Source organism: Ursus maritimus, unplaced genomic scaffold (genome assembly GCF_017311325.1).
Source record: "Ursus maritimus isolate PB19 unplaced genomic scaffold, ASM1731132v1 scaffold_20, whole genome shotgun sequence".
NCBI classification, from domain to species: domain Eukaryota; kingdom Metazoa; phylum Chordata; class Mammalia; order Carnivora; family Ursidae; genus Ursus; species Ursus maritimus.
Genome location: NW_024424453.1, coordinates 20160899 through 20180475, shown reverse-complemented (window position 1 = coordinate 20180475; position 19577 = coordinate 20160899). Strand labels below are relative to the sequence as shown.

The following is a 19577-nucleotide window of genomic DNA, read 5'->3' as shown; positions in this document are numbered from 1 at the left end:
ATAATAAAAAATGTTTAAAAATGAAAATAATAAAAAAATTATTTATTTATAAATAAGTAAAAAATGGTAAATGGTACATTTTATGTATTGTATATTTTACCACAATAAAAAGAAATTACTGAGGGGCCCTGGGTGGCTCAGTTGGTTAAGCATCTAACTTGGCTCAGCTCATGATCTCAGGGTCCTGGGATTGAGCCCCATGTCGGGCTCCCTGCTCAGTGGGGAGTCTGCTTGTCCTTCTGCCTCTCCCACCCCGTTTGTGCTCTCTCATTCACTCTCTCTTGCTCACTCTCTCTCTCTCAAATAAATAAATGAAATCTTTTTAAAAAATTACTGTAAGAATTTGATAGAAAATGCAAAATGCTTCCAGAAACCTCTTTAAGGTGTAGCATTCCTGGATCTTATTACCACTGCAGTGTGGAGATAATTCTTATAATCCAGGGGCAAAGTACTGGGGTGACCAACTGTCCCACTGTGCCCAGGACTGAGGGGTTTCTCAGGGGCTCCACAGGAGGCAGGACTTTCAGTGCCAAAACAGGAAAACAGGCTAAAGTTGGTCACCTTAACAGTACCCAGCATAGGCACATCTTGAAGAAAGACAGGGTGGCCCGATGGCTAACCACGGAGAAAAAGTGAGGTATCGAGGGGTGAGGCAGTCTTCATGTGGGACAGCAAGCCTGAGCATAACTTCCTGAGCCTACCGCAGGGGAAGTGTATTTTTTTTTTCTTGCAATTTCATTTAAAATCTGGATTGCCTTGGCTTCTTTAATTTCCCTTTTTGATGACCAGTGAACAATTTGAATAAGGAAATTGTGCAGACCCGGCCTAAAGTGGGCTGGAGGTGCTGACAAAGGGTACGCTGCGGGACCTAGTGCAGAATGAGGAGACTGCCTGTTTCGTAAGCGTCCAAGTTAAACCCCTTGGGTCTTCTGGAGGGTAAACAAACAACTGAAATGGTTATTTGGGTGAGCCACTTGGCTGCTCAAGAGCAGAATCCCCTGACCGGCTTTTCTGCTGGCTGCCAACTACTCAGCATCGTACCCCAAGTAGGAAAATCGAAGTTGGTGTTCCAAAATGACTTTTTTTTTTTTTTTGCCTGCTTTACTTCTCTTTCTCATATTTAAGTCCTGTTTGATTGTTTGTTTTTTGCCTTTGTTAGAGGAAATCAGTCTAGTATTTCCCTTTAAGTACAAATAAATAGCATGTTAATAATTAAAAAAAAGGTAAACTAGAAAACATTTTGGTAGACCCTAATGATTACACCACTGGATCGTTTTCTTTAGTGAAATTTAAGAACCAATCTCGTACTGAAATGATACATTCATATTTTCCAAAGTATCTTTCAAAGAAGAATGAAAATGTTGCTGTCCTCATTTTTATCTACATGGGAAACTGGTGGGTGTCTTCAGAGGCAACTAACCAGAATCATTTTAAGGTTTTCGCTCTCCCCATCACACCACCTTCCACACGGCCACGGGTTCTCTTCATTGTAACAGATTGGACTGTGGGACTCCGTGCTTAAGGCGCTGCACTGGCTTCCTGCAGTCGATAAGACACAATCCATTTGTCCACACGATAACGCTCCGGTTTCACTTCCCACTGATCAAGTCACACTGACACTCTCACCATTTTCCAAACACCTCACGCCCTATTTGTGCCTTTGCCTGAGCTGCTTCCATTGCCAGCAAGTCCCTCACATCCTCAGCCCCGCTCCTTACAGAGTCTTACTTTTTTCCCCACCCAGTTCCAAAGTTACTTCTGTGTGGTTTCCCTGATTCTCCACAGCTGGTTAGTTGGCTACACCAGCCTCTGGCTTCCATAACACTTTGTTCATGACTTGCATATAGTTCTTACTGCATAGCTGGCTGCTGTCTCCACCTCATTAGGATGCTGGCATCTTGAGGACAGCCAGTATTTCTTACTTATCTTACCATTTCTTATTTTGTGACTTCAAAAGAAGCTTGAAGACAGAGTTATATTTTTTCTTAGGGAAGAAGGATTAAAACTAAATTCAGTTAAAACAAGTGAAGAATATTTGTTACACAAAACACTTATTTTTTTTCCCCAGGCGAATAAATATTAAAACTAAATCCAGTTCTGGAAGCATTAAACGTGCAGGTACCTGATAAATGACAGGCACACAGATGAATCAGATTTGTGAGAGAAAGGAACCTTTAGAGGTCCTTCAGCCCATGACACATTGCTCTACCTTCGACTACCTCAGTTACCAAACAAAAGTATGAAATTCATACCAACAAGACAGAATTCTGATAATACTAGGGGTGGAGAAGAAGAGTGTCATCCTTGGCTTCAAAGGCTGACTGCACTGTTCTCTGGAGACTTCCTCCATTCTCATCTTCTTCTAATTCTGTGTCTTGTAGGCAGACTCATTCAGGCTCCTTTCAGCTATTCATGCCTCACTTATCATGGGATCTCCATGGTATTCCCTCTGCTCAGAACGGAACTCCCAATTCCTCCATGGACTCTTTGCCACATGACTAAAAGGACGGTACTTATTTCGTCAACAATCTCTTCCTCTATGAACCATACTTCTCTGTTTGCCCACTTTTATGAGTTGGTTTGAGATACACTGAGAATCTGTCATCACCATTCACCTGGTGAAGTGAACTTTTAATTAGGCAGGGCCATGTCTGTCCACACGTTTTGTGTTGTGTCTAACACAGCTTCTCATGCAGACAAGGGCTGAATGGTATGGTCCCGGGATAGACCAGTCTCCTTGTCAGGTGATAATATGTGGGGCTGGTAGCAATGGCTCATGCTAATAATATGTCTCTGGTAGCTCATGAATTTGTTGGCAGCCTGTAAACAGTTGAGAAGGAGTGGCCAAGTAACCGTGGAAGAAAATTTAAGTAAAATACTCTTTTTCTCATAGGGAAGAAATATTAAAACTAAATTCAAAACTGGCAACGTTAAGGTAATACATATATTTTTGTCAGTCTTCACATTTTTTTCCTTCTTTTCTTTTTCCAAATAAAACGATTCAATGCTGACCTAGAAATCTTCAAATATAACATCTTACTGCTAATGACAAAACACCACAGCTTCACCTGAAAGGTGCAATTGAAAGATTTCCTTTATCACGAGAAGGTACAAGAGGAATAATTATCATCAAAGGCTTGTATTGCTTTCATTGTGGAACAGAAAAATTGCCTGCACTTCTCTATCAAGTCAAAATTGCTATCTGTGGTGTAATTTCCAGAAAAATAACTATGGGATGATGGACTATAACTTAGAAAAATCATAAATGAAACAATCACATGTGCAGAACGGAGGACACAAAAAGACTGCCTAGCATCCAGCTATATCCATTGACTCAAGATCACATAAGAAGAATTATGTATGATTTATAACCTATGTGGAAACGTTCGTTTATGTGGAGACTGAAGATGTTCTTATCATATTAAAATATGGCTGTTGCAACTAAGAATTATCACAAGCATACCAAATAATAGATATTTTGGTCGCTCAGCGATAATAAATGACAATGAATACTAAACCGATTACATGATGTCTCCATTTAAGAGATGTAGACATCAACGGGTAGTAATGATAATACAACGAAGCCAACATTTTTGAGCTTTTTTCTAAGTGCTTTGTGTTAACTCATTTAATTCCCAAAACAGACCTGTGAGGCGGGGACTTCTGTTATTCCCATTTTGCAGTTCAGAGACTGAGGCACAGAAATGGTAAATAACTTTCCCCAAATTACACAGCTAGTAAGTGGACAGGCTACAAGAGCAGATCAGTACATACTAACTTGTGAGACAGACTTTCCTCAATTTGATAAAAGCCAATAGTGGAATGTCTAAGTGTATCCTTCTTTACACCACAGTCATGTTCCTGAAAAGACGACCGTAAATGAGAAATTTAAAAAAAGACCCAGAGTAGAATGTATGTTTTGTGAGAATTTGTCAATGGCTGTATCCTTCGTGCCAGAACAGTACCTGCCTCATGGTAGGCTCTTGATAAACACGTGATGACTAAGTGAGGAGAATCTAATACAGTACTTTGCAATGAGAGAGTGCTCAATAGGTTTTTTTTTTTTTAAATTGAATTTAAAGGAATGTATTTTATGAATCCATTCTAGAAAAGGAGTCACCTTCTGATTTCTTGTTTGAATAAATCCTGATTTTCATATCATTTGCTTAAAATAAAGATGAAATGAAAAAACATTCTCACTTAATAGGAATATTATTAAAACTTTTACAGAAGAAAAGGCAAAACAAATTAGGGATGTCACAACTCTTGTGGAATCCTAAAATTATTGTAGAAAACTCAGTTATCATGTCGGGACCCACAACTTTATATATTCACGGTGGGGGATCCAACATTTTTGGGCAACGGTTTACCAAGTCATACTTGCAGTCACTTCTCAGGCCTCCAGAAGAGTTTTAGTCCAGTTATGGAATACTGCAGCATATTTAGGTTATAGAGTCTTGAGAAAACTGTACTATTTAACTGTCTTAATCGTGTGTTTGGCTCTGAGAGGTAAATGAAAAAGTTAGCATTAGTAAAAAACTGTTTCAATAACTCACCAACTTTTCTCGTAGGTTTAGTCAAAAGAGAAGATAGTCTTCATTATTCCCATTACATGGAATAAGAAATCATGGAAGACCCAAGTTATGATCTGAACAAAAGACAGCCCATGTTTACAGGTACCCTTAACATTCCCCTACACTGGTTTTCACCAACAAGTCATGAGAACACAAGGATCCAGGAAGCTAGTGTTTTCTTTTAGTGAATTTTAATTTCTTTTCACTTAGGTCCTATGTCAAGGGCTATCTACGAGATCTTTCTACACCGGCACCTATGGGAACAAGGATGACCAAAAGCCAAGCTGAATAGCCAGTGGATGATCCCCTTGAACAGGAGTGTCGGCTGCACTGCTGTCCAGTGTGAGCTTGGCTCCTCCCTACAGCCGGCTTCTCAGGGGGAAGCAGTCATCATGCAGAGAGAGACTTTAGAAAGCTGATTACTAACATTTCCGATATTTTGAAATCTGCTTTCTGAAACTACTTGGGGAGTTATCTGGTTACAGTTTGCAAAGTGAGGGTTATAAATGATTTTAATTTATGGCTTCCCTAGAAAGTCTCTCCCCCACCAGTTAATCTCTGGTGATGCCAGTGTCTCTCTTTCCTACACTAAAGACCACCTGCCGTTTGAAGGGGTTTGGGGGTCATGACTCATTTTAATGAGGCAAACGAACAAGGCTTCATGAGGGTCAACGATATCCACCCTGTTTGCTGCTGGGCCCTCAGAACCTAGCATATTGCCTGGCACTGGCACATAGTAGGCACTAAATAAAACTGACTGAAGGATATCTTACTCACACTCCCTGCTAGCCCTCCTTCTTGCTACTGAAGGTGAAACACACCTTGTCTCCAAGCTAGTGAGGCTTTTGATGAGCCGCCAAAGAAGCCATCATATAAAACTATCCATTGTATGCCAGGCGCACACTTACAACAATAACATCGTGCATAGATTGATTCTACCAAAACTCAGCGGACGGACCACCAGAACCAAAACCCTTGGACACAGCCTGCTCTTGTTGATTAGGAACGCTGGCTCCAAGTCCATCGGTAACCTTGGGTGTGCCTTTTCCCTCCTTTGGGCTCTGTTGCTTCATTTATAAAACAGGGATCATAGAGCTAACGGTCCTTTTTCCTCTGAGAGTTTTTTGTGAAGTAAAGTCAAGTCATTCACAAGGCCACAGTCCTACCTCAATAAATAATTCATGGATGCTTCTGCTAGTCAGAATAAGTAAAACTGCAATGCAGTGATTATCATTTAAAATGGAAATTGCTGCTCACAATATTCATACCTACGATTTAAAATAAGTTTGACTGTGTGGGATATAATGAATTCTGTCAAGTTTTTGGAGGGGAAGGGTTTTTTCCCCTCCTTTTTTTTTTTTTTAGGACTATAACGCCATTCCATTTAAATCCATTAAATACTTGGTTCCAAGTGTCATTTTGAATGATCCCCATGTTCGTGTTTACTTTCCTGGAAGGCAGCCCCAGCCTGTCACACTTCAGTAGAGGAGGGGGTCTGCTTTCTGGCACTTTCCTTGCCAGACTCTTTAATGGAAAACTCCAGAGCTGCAGCATCTGCACATCTCTGCCATGGGCCTTTCATTTTGCGTAATACCTCGGTGCACTCTTCATTCCAAGCCAGTGATGGGAAGGAAGTCTCCATCCACGTGGCTTTATGTAATTCTGTGACTGTGTCAACTCGCCAATCCATTGTTATCTTTGCGCTTTCTTACACTTATGTAAAATGTTGGCAACCACATAATAACTTCTCATTTTCAGTTGATGTCGGTATACAGGAAGTGCTAAAAATGATTTTGGCTGCCCTTTTTATTTTGGAAAAGGTCATTCTTATCCCGTGTCATTCACATTTGTAAGACTAACATATACACATGCTTAAGGACTAATATATACACATCTCTTAAGGAGAGAGATGATAAATGATAGAATGGAAAGAGACTGTGGGAGGCAGACAGTTGAACAGGATCATTCGTCACCTACGAATCAGGCCACCTAAGATTCCCATGCCAGCTGTAACACTGTGGATCTAAGCAAATCATTTTATCTGATGTCTTTAATATATGAATAAGGGGGTATCAATTTCTGCTTCTAACCTTCTCATTATGAGAGATCGTTAGTGAGGATGATAGGCAGCTCTAAAATTTTGAGCTCTGTATACTAATAAAATCAACACACAATTGGTGAGATAAGATGTATCCAAAGTCACCCAGCCAGAGAATGGTTTCTAAGCCTGATCCAGGCTTGCCTGGAGCAGATCAGGTGTACTAATTAAACATAAGGAAGGACGAACCAACCATAGGAAGGAAGTCAGTGAAGAAACAGAGATGCAAGTCTGCTGGGGCGGCTGTCCCTGCCTAGGGAAAGGGACACTGAGCCTTGGGGAGGGTGTGTGGATGTTCTCTGGATGCCAAATGGTACTCTGGGTGAGAACACTAAAATTATCCATTCTGCCTTGCTCTGTTTTCAAACTCACTTAGCAACCTTCAAATAATTATTTGGATTTTCCTGCTACATCAATGTCTAGGATAAAGGTGCCCTGAACAGAAAATATTCTTGGCTGGCTTGCTTCATTCATGCATGCATCCATCCCTCCATCCATCCCTCCATCATTCGTTCATGATATTTACTGAGTATCCACTATGTGCCAGGCACTGTTCTATGCCCTGAGGACACACAAGTGAATGAGAACAGACCCACATCCCTGTTCTAAGAAAGCACATATCCTGGTTGGAAGAGACTATTAAAACAAATAAATAAACTACATACTGTGTCAAATGGTGATAAGCGTTAAGGTGAAAAATGAAGCAAATGAGGGCTGAGGGAGTGCTCTTGTTGGAACTGTTCATTTAAATATGGAGCCAGGAAGGTCTCACTGATAATCTGAATGAAAGAGGTGAAGGAGAGAGACAAGTGAATGTCTGAGGGAACAGCATCCCAAGCAGAGGGAAGAGTCATTGCAAAGGCCTGGAAGTAGGGATGTGCTTGATGTATCTCAGGAAGGCCATGGTGGCTGAAGCAGATGAGCCAGGGCGTGAGAGTAGAAGATGGATACAGAGGGCCACAAGAGGCCAGACTGTGACTTGAACCTTCTCGTGGTGGGGACAGGATATTCCATGATTTAGGAACTTGGTGTCTGGTGGATACTCATACCTCCTTGGGCTTGGCTGAGGTGCAGCCATCTCTATGAACCTAAACCATTCTTGGAGTCTTCGGCATTTTTGAAAATTTGAGGACCTGACTCAGAATCCTGGGGACTCCTTTATGGTGGTGTTCTTAGGGTGACCAACCAGGACTCCTAACTTTATCATCCTATGTATCTTCAACAGGTGTTTGAGATGTGAGCTCTGTACTACATAATAATAGTCATTGCTTTAGACTTTATGAACATATCGAGATGGGGTTTTACATGTAGAGTGAGGACTATAATGGATACAGATTTGTCAATGATAGAGTTCATTTAAGTATATTTATTGACTTTACATTGAGAGATCTGGGCTTGAATCATGGAACTGACTCTACCAATGGAAACTTACAGAGTTCTTTAAGTTCTCTGAGACTTTGTTTCTTCCACCTCAAAATGGGTGGTTGTAAAATGAAATAAAACAAAAAGGGTGGTTAGGGGAATGAAGTGAAGTGATGTACTCGCCGGCGAAGAATCGGTGGTCAGTAACACAGTCTCCTTGCTCCTCTCCCCTTCTCAATTGCTCCTTTGCAGGGCACGACTCAGAATTGTAGCCCACGTTGAATCACAATGAAATCTTAATTAACCCTCAATTTTGGCACCATAGGCTTCCAGCAAGGCTCTTGAACAACGGAGCCCAGGTTGTTTCAGCAAAGGCCAGCACCGTCAGCAATGCACCTGGGTTGCATCACACATACTCTCTAGCCCCTCCCAACCTCCCACAGAGCTGTGGCGTCAAAATGAAATTAGAAATGTGAAACACTCAGCACAGTACTTGGGCCAGTATTCATTGAATGTTAATTTTTACTATTTTTATTCTCCTGTAGTTTTTGGGAAAATGTTATGGAAATGTATATGTGTCTTAATTATGCTATGAAAAAGTAAAAAAGAAAACAAAACTACCCAAGCAAGAGTGGCTTGTTTTATTGATACCAAAGGTGAATTAAGAGGGTCTTTCTACGATCTCAAATTTCAGCATAAATTGAATCCAAATTGAGTACTGTGATGCTTGGTTTTATGTGTTTACCTAATAGTTGACTAGTCTACCCAGTTACTCAGTACTGCGGTCACCATCTGGGTCACCAATCAGTTGACTTTAAGGAGATAATCCCAGTAATGTGGGTGGGCCTCATCCAGTCAGTTGGGTGACTTCAGGAGCAAAACTGAGGTCTCCTTAAGGGAGAAAGAACTCTGCCTCAAGACTGCGGCATCAACTTGGGCCTGAGCGTTTCCAGACTGAGAGCCTGCCCCACAGAGTCTGCACTTGCATCGCCCACAAAGCCAATTCCTTGGAATAAATTTACGTATATGTATGTGTATGTGTATGTATATCTACGCATGTGTGTGTGTGTGTGTGTGTGCGCGCGCACGTGTGTGTACTCCTACTGGTTCTGTTTCTGTTTCCCTGGAGATTCCTGACTGATACAGGTGCATATGAAGACTTATTTATTCTTCTTTTCCTTTTGTCAGTAATTCTTTACGATGCCTCATTTGCATGATGCAATTTTACTGAAATGAAACTTGAGCAGCTGCATAGTCAGTTTCTTTGAGCTTTGCAACAATTTCTTTTTGGCCTAGGCCAGAAAACCTGACCCTGGATGTGGATCATCCCTACACTGATGGTGGCTGGAACAGCCTACCTATGAAGTACGGAGGGCACATCACCTGGGCTCTAGGTGAACAGCAGAAAGAACACAAACGCCAAGTGGATAATTTGCCTGGAAATACAGGTATATCAAGAAGTCACAGAGTAGAAACAGGTCAGTTTGCTACTCTCTGGGTATGAATTCAGAGCGTAGCTAGGATATAAAAACTTTGTTGTCTCAGTGAAAATATATTTGTGCAGTGATGGTAGCACTGCAATTTCTAGAATGAATGCACAGGAGGACAGATTACCATGAGAAGAGATATTACTGACAGGGTAAATCTGCTTTCATTTTTTGCAAGTCTGTCCATAATCATATGGAAATAAACCCTGGTGAAAAGTGAGACAAAAACTATGACATCATCTGAATTTAGTGTCACTGCTCTAAGCTAAAAAATTGGGTGAGTTTCCACTTTCCTTTTTGGTCTCCAAGTTATTTTTTCCACTTTTACTCCCTTTCTTCCTTATAAAGCATTCCTCACAGCATTGTCAGAGTTTGAGCAAAAACATTTTTCATCTCATTTCTGATTTACCATTTTGTGTTATTATGATTTATAATAAGACATATAGATTTGGTCTTTCACAGAGCATCTAAAAACCTCAGAATTTCCTTAGTGATGAAAGCGACAAAGGTATCCTTTGTTATGTTAATGAGCGGCCTTTGGACCCTACCTAAGGATGGGGGCTGCTTGCCAGGAGGACCAATCTGTGATTCTGAGGGCTGGAAATTTCATTTCGCCCCTCCTGTCCTCCTCCGGGAAGGGAGAGGGTCTAGACATGGAGTTCAATCACCAATGGTCAATGACTTAATCAATTATGCCTATGTAATGAAGCCTCCATAAAACCCCAAAGGACAGGGTTCAGAGAGCTTTCTGGATCGTGAACATATGGAGATCTGGGGAGAGTGGTGCACTTTGAGAGGGCATGAAAGCTAGGTGACTTTGCCCATATACCCTGCCCATGCATCTCTTACCCTTTTATAATAAACCGTTGATCTAGTAAGTAAAACGTTTCTCTGAGTTCTTTGAGCCACTGTAGTAAATTCATTGAACCCAAAGAGGAAGTCATGAGAACTTCCAGTCTGTAGGCAGTAGGTCAGTTACACGCACGAGTAACAATCTTGGGAGCTTGAAAATTGGGTCCAGGAACCTAAAAAGACATTTTCTTACTGTATATCTTTCATAATCGGCAGCCTTTTGTGTACTCTTCAGTCAAATCTTTATAACTTCCTAAAATTTGGTTATCAGATACTTTAAGCAATGGCGGGGAAAACCGAGTTTCCAGATCAGAAATCAACCTGGAACATAAACCAGCATAACCCGCTAAGAACCAGTTTCCCTTGGAGAGACTAGGAAGGCTGTGGGTAGTTAATGAGATACCAGACCTCCAAGAGGTAGTTAATGGCCAAGAAGGAGTGCTTTTAAGGTGGTGAAAACCTACGTTATCCGTACAGACTCAGGATTGAGCAAGGCAAGGTCTCTGAGAGCAGAGCTGTGAAAAACAAAACCGTAGCCTCAAAAACCCTCTACCTTCAACATGTCCCTTTTGTAATTCTTGGAAAGCTCTATTTCTGCAGAATTGCTCTTTAAATTCTCACCTGTTTTACTTTGGCTTATCTCTGCAATCTTCAACTGGCTTCTCTTCATTCTTATTTAATTTTTTTCTTACACAGCCATTCCTCTAATTTGCCTTGTTTCCTTCCTACCGTGAATTTCCTGTATTTCTCCTGCCTCCTCTCCCCTTTCCATTTTACCTCTTCCTCACTTCAGTCATTGAATTTCTTTTCACTGTTCTTAGTTCTTCTTCCTCTTCACTGATCTGTTGGTTTTAATTATTGCTTAGGTGCTTTAAAATTACCCAGTGACTGACATTTTCTCCCTGAAAGGAGGAGGATTTGTGAGTGTGGAAAATTAACTACGAAGACCCAACACATTCAATTTTCAGTGTAGTTCTTTCCTTCCTTCCGTGGCGCTTTTGCTTGGGATTAGAGGTGGACCGCTTACTGCACCTCACAATGGCAAAGCCCTTCAGGCCTGACTTCTCAGCCCTGTCAGTCACACGGTAAGGCATTCTGAGCCACTACGCTTACCCTGATTGGTAGAATTTAAAAATTGGCCTTCACTAGGGAAAGCTTACTCAGATCTGCCTGGAAAACAAAGTAATGTTATTTTATAACGCGTGATCAGACTCATTCTTCTTCTCAGACCATTCATTCCTTTCGCCCCAGCCCCACTCCATTTTTTTACAGCATGAAACAAGAGCACACACATGGGTTTCTGGAAGAAGGGTGAAGGACTTTTGCCCAGTTACCTTGGTCAACTTGACCAGAAGTAAGATCTTTGCAAAGCGTTCAAGAATAGTAAAATTAGTAAAATAGATCAGTCCTCAGGACGGTAAGATTTTATCACCTGGCATTTAGGAAATGTTAGATTGCCATGAATACACCAAGGTCTTTTGACCCTGAGAGATTTCACTTTAGCTCTTTGTAACACTTAAGTATGACCTATACTGCTTGCTTGCTTTCTTTCTTTTCTTTCTTTCTTTCTTTCTTTCTTTCTTTCTTTTTTTTTTTTGATAAATTTGGTCACGAATTCACTTTACCTTTCTGTGTTTCTTGAAGAGCAGGAACATACACCTCAATGACTAAGTGCTTGAAGTTAATCTCTGCCCGGCAGCAGGATCTGGAAGGTCATCATTATGAAAGGATACTTGTGGTCAAAGCTGTACCACATTCTGAAGAGCCAAGCACTCTCTGTTTTGGTTGTGTTTTTATCCAAGTTATTTGCTTCCTGGAGAAAGACAATAGAAAAAGGTATCAGGTAAATAATCAATATAAAATATTAATATAGGCTATCAACATTAATACAGAATATATTCATATATTTTTACTATAAAAATACATGTCAAACCAAATTAAATTTAACCACATTAAAAAAAAAACTTTCTAGGTTGTAGGCATTTTTATCTAAATGGAGAAGCACCTGCCAAGCAAATTAGCTCATAGATCTCACCATGTGGATGAGACTCTTGTGGCATATTTCAACATTTACTTTTCTTCATAATCCCTATTTTATTAAACAGCTAAGAAATGCCACTTTTTTGACATCAATAAAAGTGATATTTCTGTCAGATCGCTGTTGCATGATTTTTGCTGTTTACTTCTGTCAAATTTGGATGGTATTTATTTATGACTTACCAAAAGGTCAAGTCTAAAGGGATGATAACAATCTAATAATTGTTAAGCTAGTTTTCATTTATTTTCTTTTTGATCACTGCCAAAGGCTATGGTTAATTTTTGATATCTTTCTCCTTTTCAGAGTTTTGAAATAGATATTCCTTATAGAAAGCCTGTAATAATTGAATGTGCTTTTCTTTCTTTTCTTTCTTTTTTCTTCTTTCCAAAAGGGCCAAAGTGGGAGGGAGGAAGATAAGGAATTAAGAAGAGAAAGCATTTGGCCTTGCTGACACCACCGCCCCGGAGCCGCCTGTGTCGCCAGCCATAGTCAACCTCACTGTGTTCTTTGACACCATCATGGATGGCAAGCCTTTGAGTCTGTCACCTTTGAGCTGTTTGCAGACAAACTGTCAAAGACAGCGGAGAACTTTCGTGCTCTGAGCAGTGGGGAGAAAGGATTTGGTTATAAAGGTTCCTGCTTCCACAGGATTATTCCAGGATTTCTGTGCCAGGGTGGTGACTTCATACGCCATAATGGCACTGGTGGCAGATCCATCTACGGGGACAAAGCTGATGATGAGGATTTCATCCTGAAGCACACAGGTCCTGGCATCCTGTCCCTGGCAAATGCTGGACCCAACACAAACAGTTCCCAGTTTTTCATCTGCACGGCCAAGATGGAGTGGTTGTCTGGTTGGCATGCGGTCTTTGGCAAGGTGAGAGAGGGCATGAATATTGTGGAAGTGTGGATTGGTTTGGGTCCAGGAACGGCAAGACCAGCAAGAAGATCACCATTGCTGACTGTGGACAAATCTAATACATTTGACCTGTGTGTTATCTTAACTACCGGACCATTTCTTCTGTAGCTCAGGAGGGTACCCCTTCACCCCCACCTGCTCGAAATAGCCTATAATCTTTGTGCTCTTGCTTCAAGTGTATGGTTCCATATTTTCCTTATTCCCCTCTAAGAGCTGATTGCAAAGTTAAGTTCATGATTATGAAATAAAAACTAAACAACAACAAAAAAAGAAGAGAAAGCATTTGATGTGTACTTATGTGAGAGTAGAGGATGAACTGTGAGAAAAAGGAAAGAAGGTGAAAATTTTCTGTGAACCTTACAGACAGATGATAATGAACATTGCAGTGTGGTAAGAAGGAGATCCAGTGGCATTTTTACTTCTTTTGTGTATCCCATTTTGCAAATCAAGAAAGGAGAATTCTAGGGTTTAATCAGTTGCAACTTTCTCCATCATTAAAAGCATTTATGTATCTGTACACAGACTTCATTCCTTTGTTTAGGCCCACAGTCTCCATCCCCAAATTGTAACAACTGTTCACAGCCTAATAACAATGTGAACACTCTCAAGAAATTATGACGTGGGAGACAATGGTGATCCTCCGGCTGCTCCGGAGACAGCCTTCAGATGAACCCAGGTGCATTGGCTTTCATTTTATTTTATTTACTTTTCCCCATTCCCAAACAGTTCCATTGATGGTTAATGGTAAAGAGCTCTGTTCTGCTCTCTGATACACGTGTGCCAGCAGACGCTGTAGTTCCAGCCCCCACAAATAAAATGCGAATACAAGAAAGCAAAATGTGGTCCATTTCTAGTCCATATCCTTTGTCTAAAATGGTTGAAGCAGAGACTCATAATAAAATTAAAACCCAATCTGGAAGCTTTTCTTATTGCCTTGTATAGTTTCCTGAATGGTGCTCCCTGGAAGGCCATTGTCCTACATGGTGTTGGTGGAAATTTTGTGTTCATTGTTCAGGAAAAGATGGTTTTGATAGTGTTGGAAAGGTTTTTTAATACAGGATTTCTCAAAGGCTTTCATTTATAAATGAGCATTGTAAAATCCTTAAGAAGGAAGTGTTTCTCAAACTTACTTGGCCATGGAATTCATTCTTCATTTCCAAGCCCCACCGTGGGACATCTGTGATCTTTTCATGGACATTAAGTTTTGGAGATCTGTTTTCTGATAGACTTGAGTGCCATGCCTTGTTATCTAAGTTATAATTTATTCATCATATTCGCCCAAAAAGGAAACCAGAGTGTCAGTTCAATTTCTGCCCTTCCTTGAAACTTTCTCTAGCCCTTTCTACCCCAACAAAAGTGTCAGATTTGCAAGATGACGGCTACACATAGTGTTTTCTTTATTATTTTGTAACATCTGCAAGTTGTTTCGCAGTTGCTATCTCTGCAACAGGCACAGCTTTGCCGGGGCTCAGCTGGCAGAGTAACACCGCTCACCCCAAACCGAACAAGTTAGAAAAACTCGGGGCCAACAGCGGGGAGTCGCCTTTCTCTCTCCTTTTCCTTTTCTTTTTTGAAAAACAATAAAGGGCTTACAAAATCTTATCCATCAGCAGGCACAGGTAATTTTTGATAGCCGATAACATCTACCGATGACAAGCTAGTCGTTGAAGAAAACAGAGAGAAAGTAGTGTAAGCAAATTCATGTGTTTGGTTTGGTTGGTTGTTTTTAAGTAACAATGGGCTGTGTGGTGGTGAGCTTGGCTGGCAGGCAGGGGCCTGGGGGTCCAGCACCCTCTCTGCCCTGCTGAATGACGGTGGTAACGACAGTGCCCAGCTAGCAAATGCTCGTTAACTCCTTGGCAGCATGCCAGCTACAGTCATTAACTTTTTCAGTCATTGGGATGCGTGGGTGGCTCAGTTGGTTAGGCGTCTGCCTTCAGCTCAGGTCATGATCTCAGGGTCTTGGGATCGAGTCCTGTATCGGGCTCCTTGCTCAGCGGGGGCCTGCTTCCCCCTCTGTCTGCCACTCCCCCTGCTTGTGCTTTCTCTCTCTCTCTCTGACAAATAAATAAATAAAATCTTTAAAAAAAGATATTAAAAAAAAAACTTTTTCAGTCATTACTTTTCAGTTTTCAAAACATTCTAGCAAGGTGGTCATGTTTTACCTAATTTATAGCTGAGGCCGTAGAGAGGCCCAGAGAAGGGAAGAGAGGAGCCCAAAGTCACAGGCTAGTAAGTGACAGAGCTAGAATTTGAATGTAAGACTACAGGACTCCAAAGATGATGTTTTTTTTCGGTGAGTTATCTCATTTAGTCTTTAAACTCTGGAAAGCACAGACATTATATGATAAGTTACTGGGCTGCAGTTTCCTTGCCTGCAAAATGAATTGAGGAAATTGGGACTGGCTGGACTCCAAGGTCCTAATCTTATGGAAAACATTATATTTTTATTAACGACAACAGCAACAACAGCTGACACTTCTTAAATACTCACCATGTTCCAGACACTATTCTAAGTGCTTTTCATGTATGAACTGTTCTAATAATTATAACAGTTTGATGAAGTATGTTCTATTATCATTCCTATCTGACAGATGAGGAAACTGAGGCACAGAGAGGCTTCCAAGCATGTTTGTGACCCCTCAGCAGCCAAGATTCCTCTCATCCAGATGGGGCCCCCAGGTATAAGTGGGGAGCAAACTAAGGCAAAGAAATACTTGAACAGGGAGATGAGGTCAGGATTCTGGGGTTATCATGTATCATGAGACAGAGCAGCTATCTACACCCCAAAACATGATGAAAATGCGTGGCTCCCACCTCCTGGGTAAAGTGCTGATGGCAGTGAAAAGTGTCCCTAAAGAAACTCAACTTCTGTGTTAGGAATTTCTCCAGACTCCCAGATACGGGCTTCAAGGGTTTTCCAAGGTCTTAGAAACCTTCTCTGCCCTTCTTTCCCCTTTCCTGATCCTTTTGATTTTATTTCCTGAGGGGAATATACCATAACTCACAAGCCCTTGTGAAAGATCTTATACTCTATTTCTGGCAAGACTTTCAGAGATAGTTTTTTGACAGCTGATAAGAGCAACACATTAGGTGGCACTTTGGAAAAATGTTAACAAATGTAATCTTTTTTTTCAAACTTCATTTTACTCGGGAGATTGCAGTTGTTATTCATTTTACTAGTTTGTAAAGAAACAGACTGGGTTTTAATTAGAATAAAACATAGACCATGTTTTCCCAGTGAGGGAAATGCCCCAGCATTGACTTTTCTGCTGATCCTAGATAAAATTTTCAGTGGGTATCTTAAATATCTGTTGGCCCAGTTCTGGATCTGTTCATTTATTTCTCTGAAGTTATTGATGACTTAATAACTCGGTTATGAAAGGCCATCAATAAATGAGTAGAAATAAATGAGTTAGTCTACTGTGTGCTCTGCTTGTTCACTGGGGGTTGAAGATAAATGTGCCAAGGGAAGGCCAGCCGTTGCATTCACCCCGGAACAGGGAAGGTATCTGATGAGGCAGCATGGAGGGCAAGCCTCTGGGAGGGTCCAGATGAGCAGAGGACAGCAGGTAGCATTAATTTACCTAGACTACTCTGAAGCAGAGATCAACTCACACCCAAGGACAATGGACGTGAGTGATCATTAGAAGCAGAATCTGGAACTTGATGGTATTTTCTTTGTCACTAGCAGTATTTCTTTTCTTTTGAGTTCCTTTATCCCAGAGGGAAAGTGGTGCACATGTTGGAACAGACAGAGGATTCAGAAACTGAAAACCAAGATTTGAGTCCTGACTCTACTGTTTACCATTTAATAACAATACACTTATCAACTTGGAGCCTCATGTTTCACACTGTAAATGGGAACTGGAGATTCAAGAGCATTGAATCTTAACTTTTATTTGCCCTTGATACTTCTAGAAGCAGAGCGTTTGATATATGTGCAATTTCTGGTTCCTTTATTAGCTTCTATTTCTGGGAAAAGGTAAAAGTGACTGGGATATTCGATATCTTTCTTTTTCCTCCTTAAACAAAGGAATAGATCAGAGGTTGGGAAGTGACTGAGCACAGTAGGGAGTGACCCTTTTGCCCTTAGCACAACCCCAGAGAGGGAGCAATAGGAAAATTAGGAAGGTACTCTTTGTTTTATGCTTATTTGGACCCCTGGGAGAAAACAAAAGGCTCAGGCCAGAAATCTGTGCAAACCAGACACCAAAGCAAGAAGGGACTGTTTGTTGTATTAACCTTAATGAAAAAGAACTAAGCAAATGCAAATACACTTCTCTATCAATATTCAAATGTGGGGCCTCTGTTAAGTGAACCGGATGAACTCTGCTCAGGGATAATCATGTGGGATCTCTCCTCATTTCAGGGGGATTCAATGGATTAAGAGAGAGAGATTTTCCTTTCTATTTCTTGAGATTTCATATTCAATATTAATGTCAGTGGAAGTTGCAGAGAATGATAATAAAGACAAATAATTATCATAACAAACCTGTAGAGCTCCTGATGGGTTCCAGAGCATTTTTTCCAGTGGTACGTGTGAATAGAATTTGATAGCAGTACTTTTGCCCTACCATTTCCCCACAGTTTGAAATTTATTTATGTAATAACTTCAAGTTTATTGCTTTGATTTTCTCATTTCCAAGGAGAGGACCAGATTCTGTGCCCCTAAAGAGAAAAATTTCTGGATTTTGAAGAAGGAGCATAATATAATTGAAGGTCAATAGGAAATTTTTTAAATTTACATTTTAAAAGGTAGATAATTAATTCTTAGGTTTCACATAGAAACTACTTTATACAAATATTCTCACCGTCCCTGTGCCATGATAAATTCATAATTGTTCTCAAGAAGGTATAGTCAGAAAATATATACTTAGGGAGAAAAAAAATGAAGGAAAGAACTAGTCGAGGATGGATAAAACTGCTAAGGTGACATGTAGACATAGACAAACTTCCAGATGGGCTAAACTCATGGTTAAGCTACATAGAAAAAGCCTGCTCAAATAACTCTTCTGTATAGGAGATTCAGGTTAATCCAGGGGAAAATAAGTTACTTGGTTCAGGTAAATATAATATAATATTGCAGTGGTTTAAAAATGTGTATCCATAAATTCTTTGGCACTTTTTGTTTTAAAAATGGAGCCTAGTTTTCCTTCCTATTGAGTGTGGATTGTACTTAGTGACTCATTTTTAATCAATAGAATGGGACAGAAGTGATGTTGTGTCATCTGAGACAAGGTCATAAAAAGGCACATGGCTTCCTCCTTGCTGTCTGTCTTGGACCAGTTGAGGGAAGTCAGTGACTGTATTGTGAGGACACTCAAGCAGCTGTATGGAGAGATACATGTGGTAAGGAACTGAGTCTTCCTGCCAATAGTCAGCAGCACTCTGGTGGCCTTTTGCCAACATGGAAGTGGATCCCCGAGCCCCAGTCAAGCCTTCAAATGATTGTAGTTCTAGCTGACGTTCTGTTTGCAACTTCATAAAAGACCTTGAGTCAGAAACAGTTAGCTAAGTTGCTTTCAAATTCCTGACCCATAGGAACTGTGAGATAATAAATGTTTGTTGTTTTCAGCCACTAATTTTTGGGATAACTTGTTATGAATAGAAAGCTAATACGACTATATATTGGAATCATAAATTTCAGATGCAAAAAGTATTGGAGTGGGAGTTGGGAAGATAGAATAAAATGATAAGGCATAACTTTTTGTAGTTTATAGAGTGTATCCACAAAGGTGACATATTTGGGGTATAGAATATATATTCCCCCCTTAAAAGTGTATCAAAACTTATCCTAGATCCAGTATACCATGTTAGGATTTCAGACTGATTGCAAGACATAAGATGATAGACCAATTTACAGGCAGAAGAAAGTTGACATCATCTCACTATACTTAATTCACAGTATTCTTAATTAATGCCTTATTTATATCATAATTTAATAGTTAGCGTGTTAACTCCTTTATCTGCATGTACACACACGCACACACTTACACCCATGTACACACATTCGAATGGAAAATGTACCTTGGAATAAGAAGATCCTAACTCATGACATCCCTTAGTGACAGTGCCCAAACCACAAACATCAGAGCAAAGATAAGAGTCTCACATTGAGGCTTGTGATTCGAATATATAATACTATGCATTTGTCTGAAAACAAAACAAAACAAAAGAAAACAAAACAATGCTTCCCCCTACAAAACTACCTCCAAAATATGTAATGGTCGACTATCATAGAATA

The 19577-nt window shown here is 40.4% G+C and overlaps 1 protein-coding gene and 1 pseudogene across 4 annotated transcripts in view; one reads left to right on the top strand and one right to left on the bottom strand.

Annotated features, from left to right (window-relative positions):
• SLC9A9 (solute carrier family 9 member A9) overlaps positions 1-19577 on the bottom strand; it is a 550759-nt gene that overhangs the window by 100780 nt on the left and 430402 nt on the right. For 3 of the 4 annotated variants that reach the window (XM_008707677.2, XM_008707671.2, XM_008707662.2), the window contains exon 14: positions 12107-12186. In XM_008707677.2, the coding sequence (XP_008705899.2) occupies positions 12107-12186 (80 nt within the window). Of the gene's footprint in view, positions 1-8655; positions 10547-11998; positions 12187-19577 lie in introns of those variants that run through there. The other variant, XR_572657.2, reaches the window with a different exon arrangement.
• Positions 12367-14160, top strand: LOC121104241 (annotated as a pseudogene).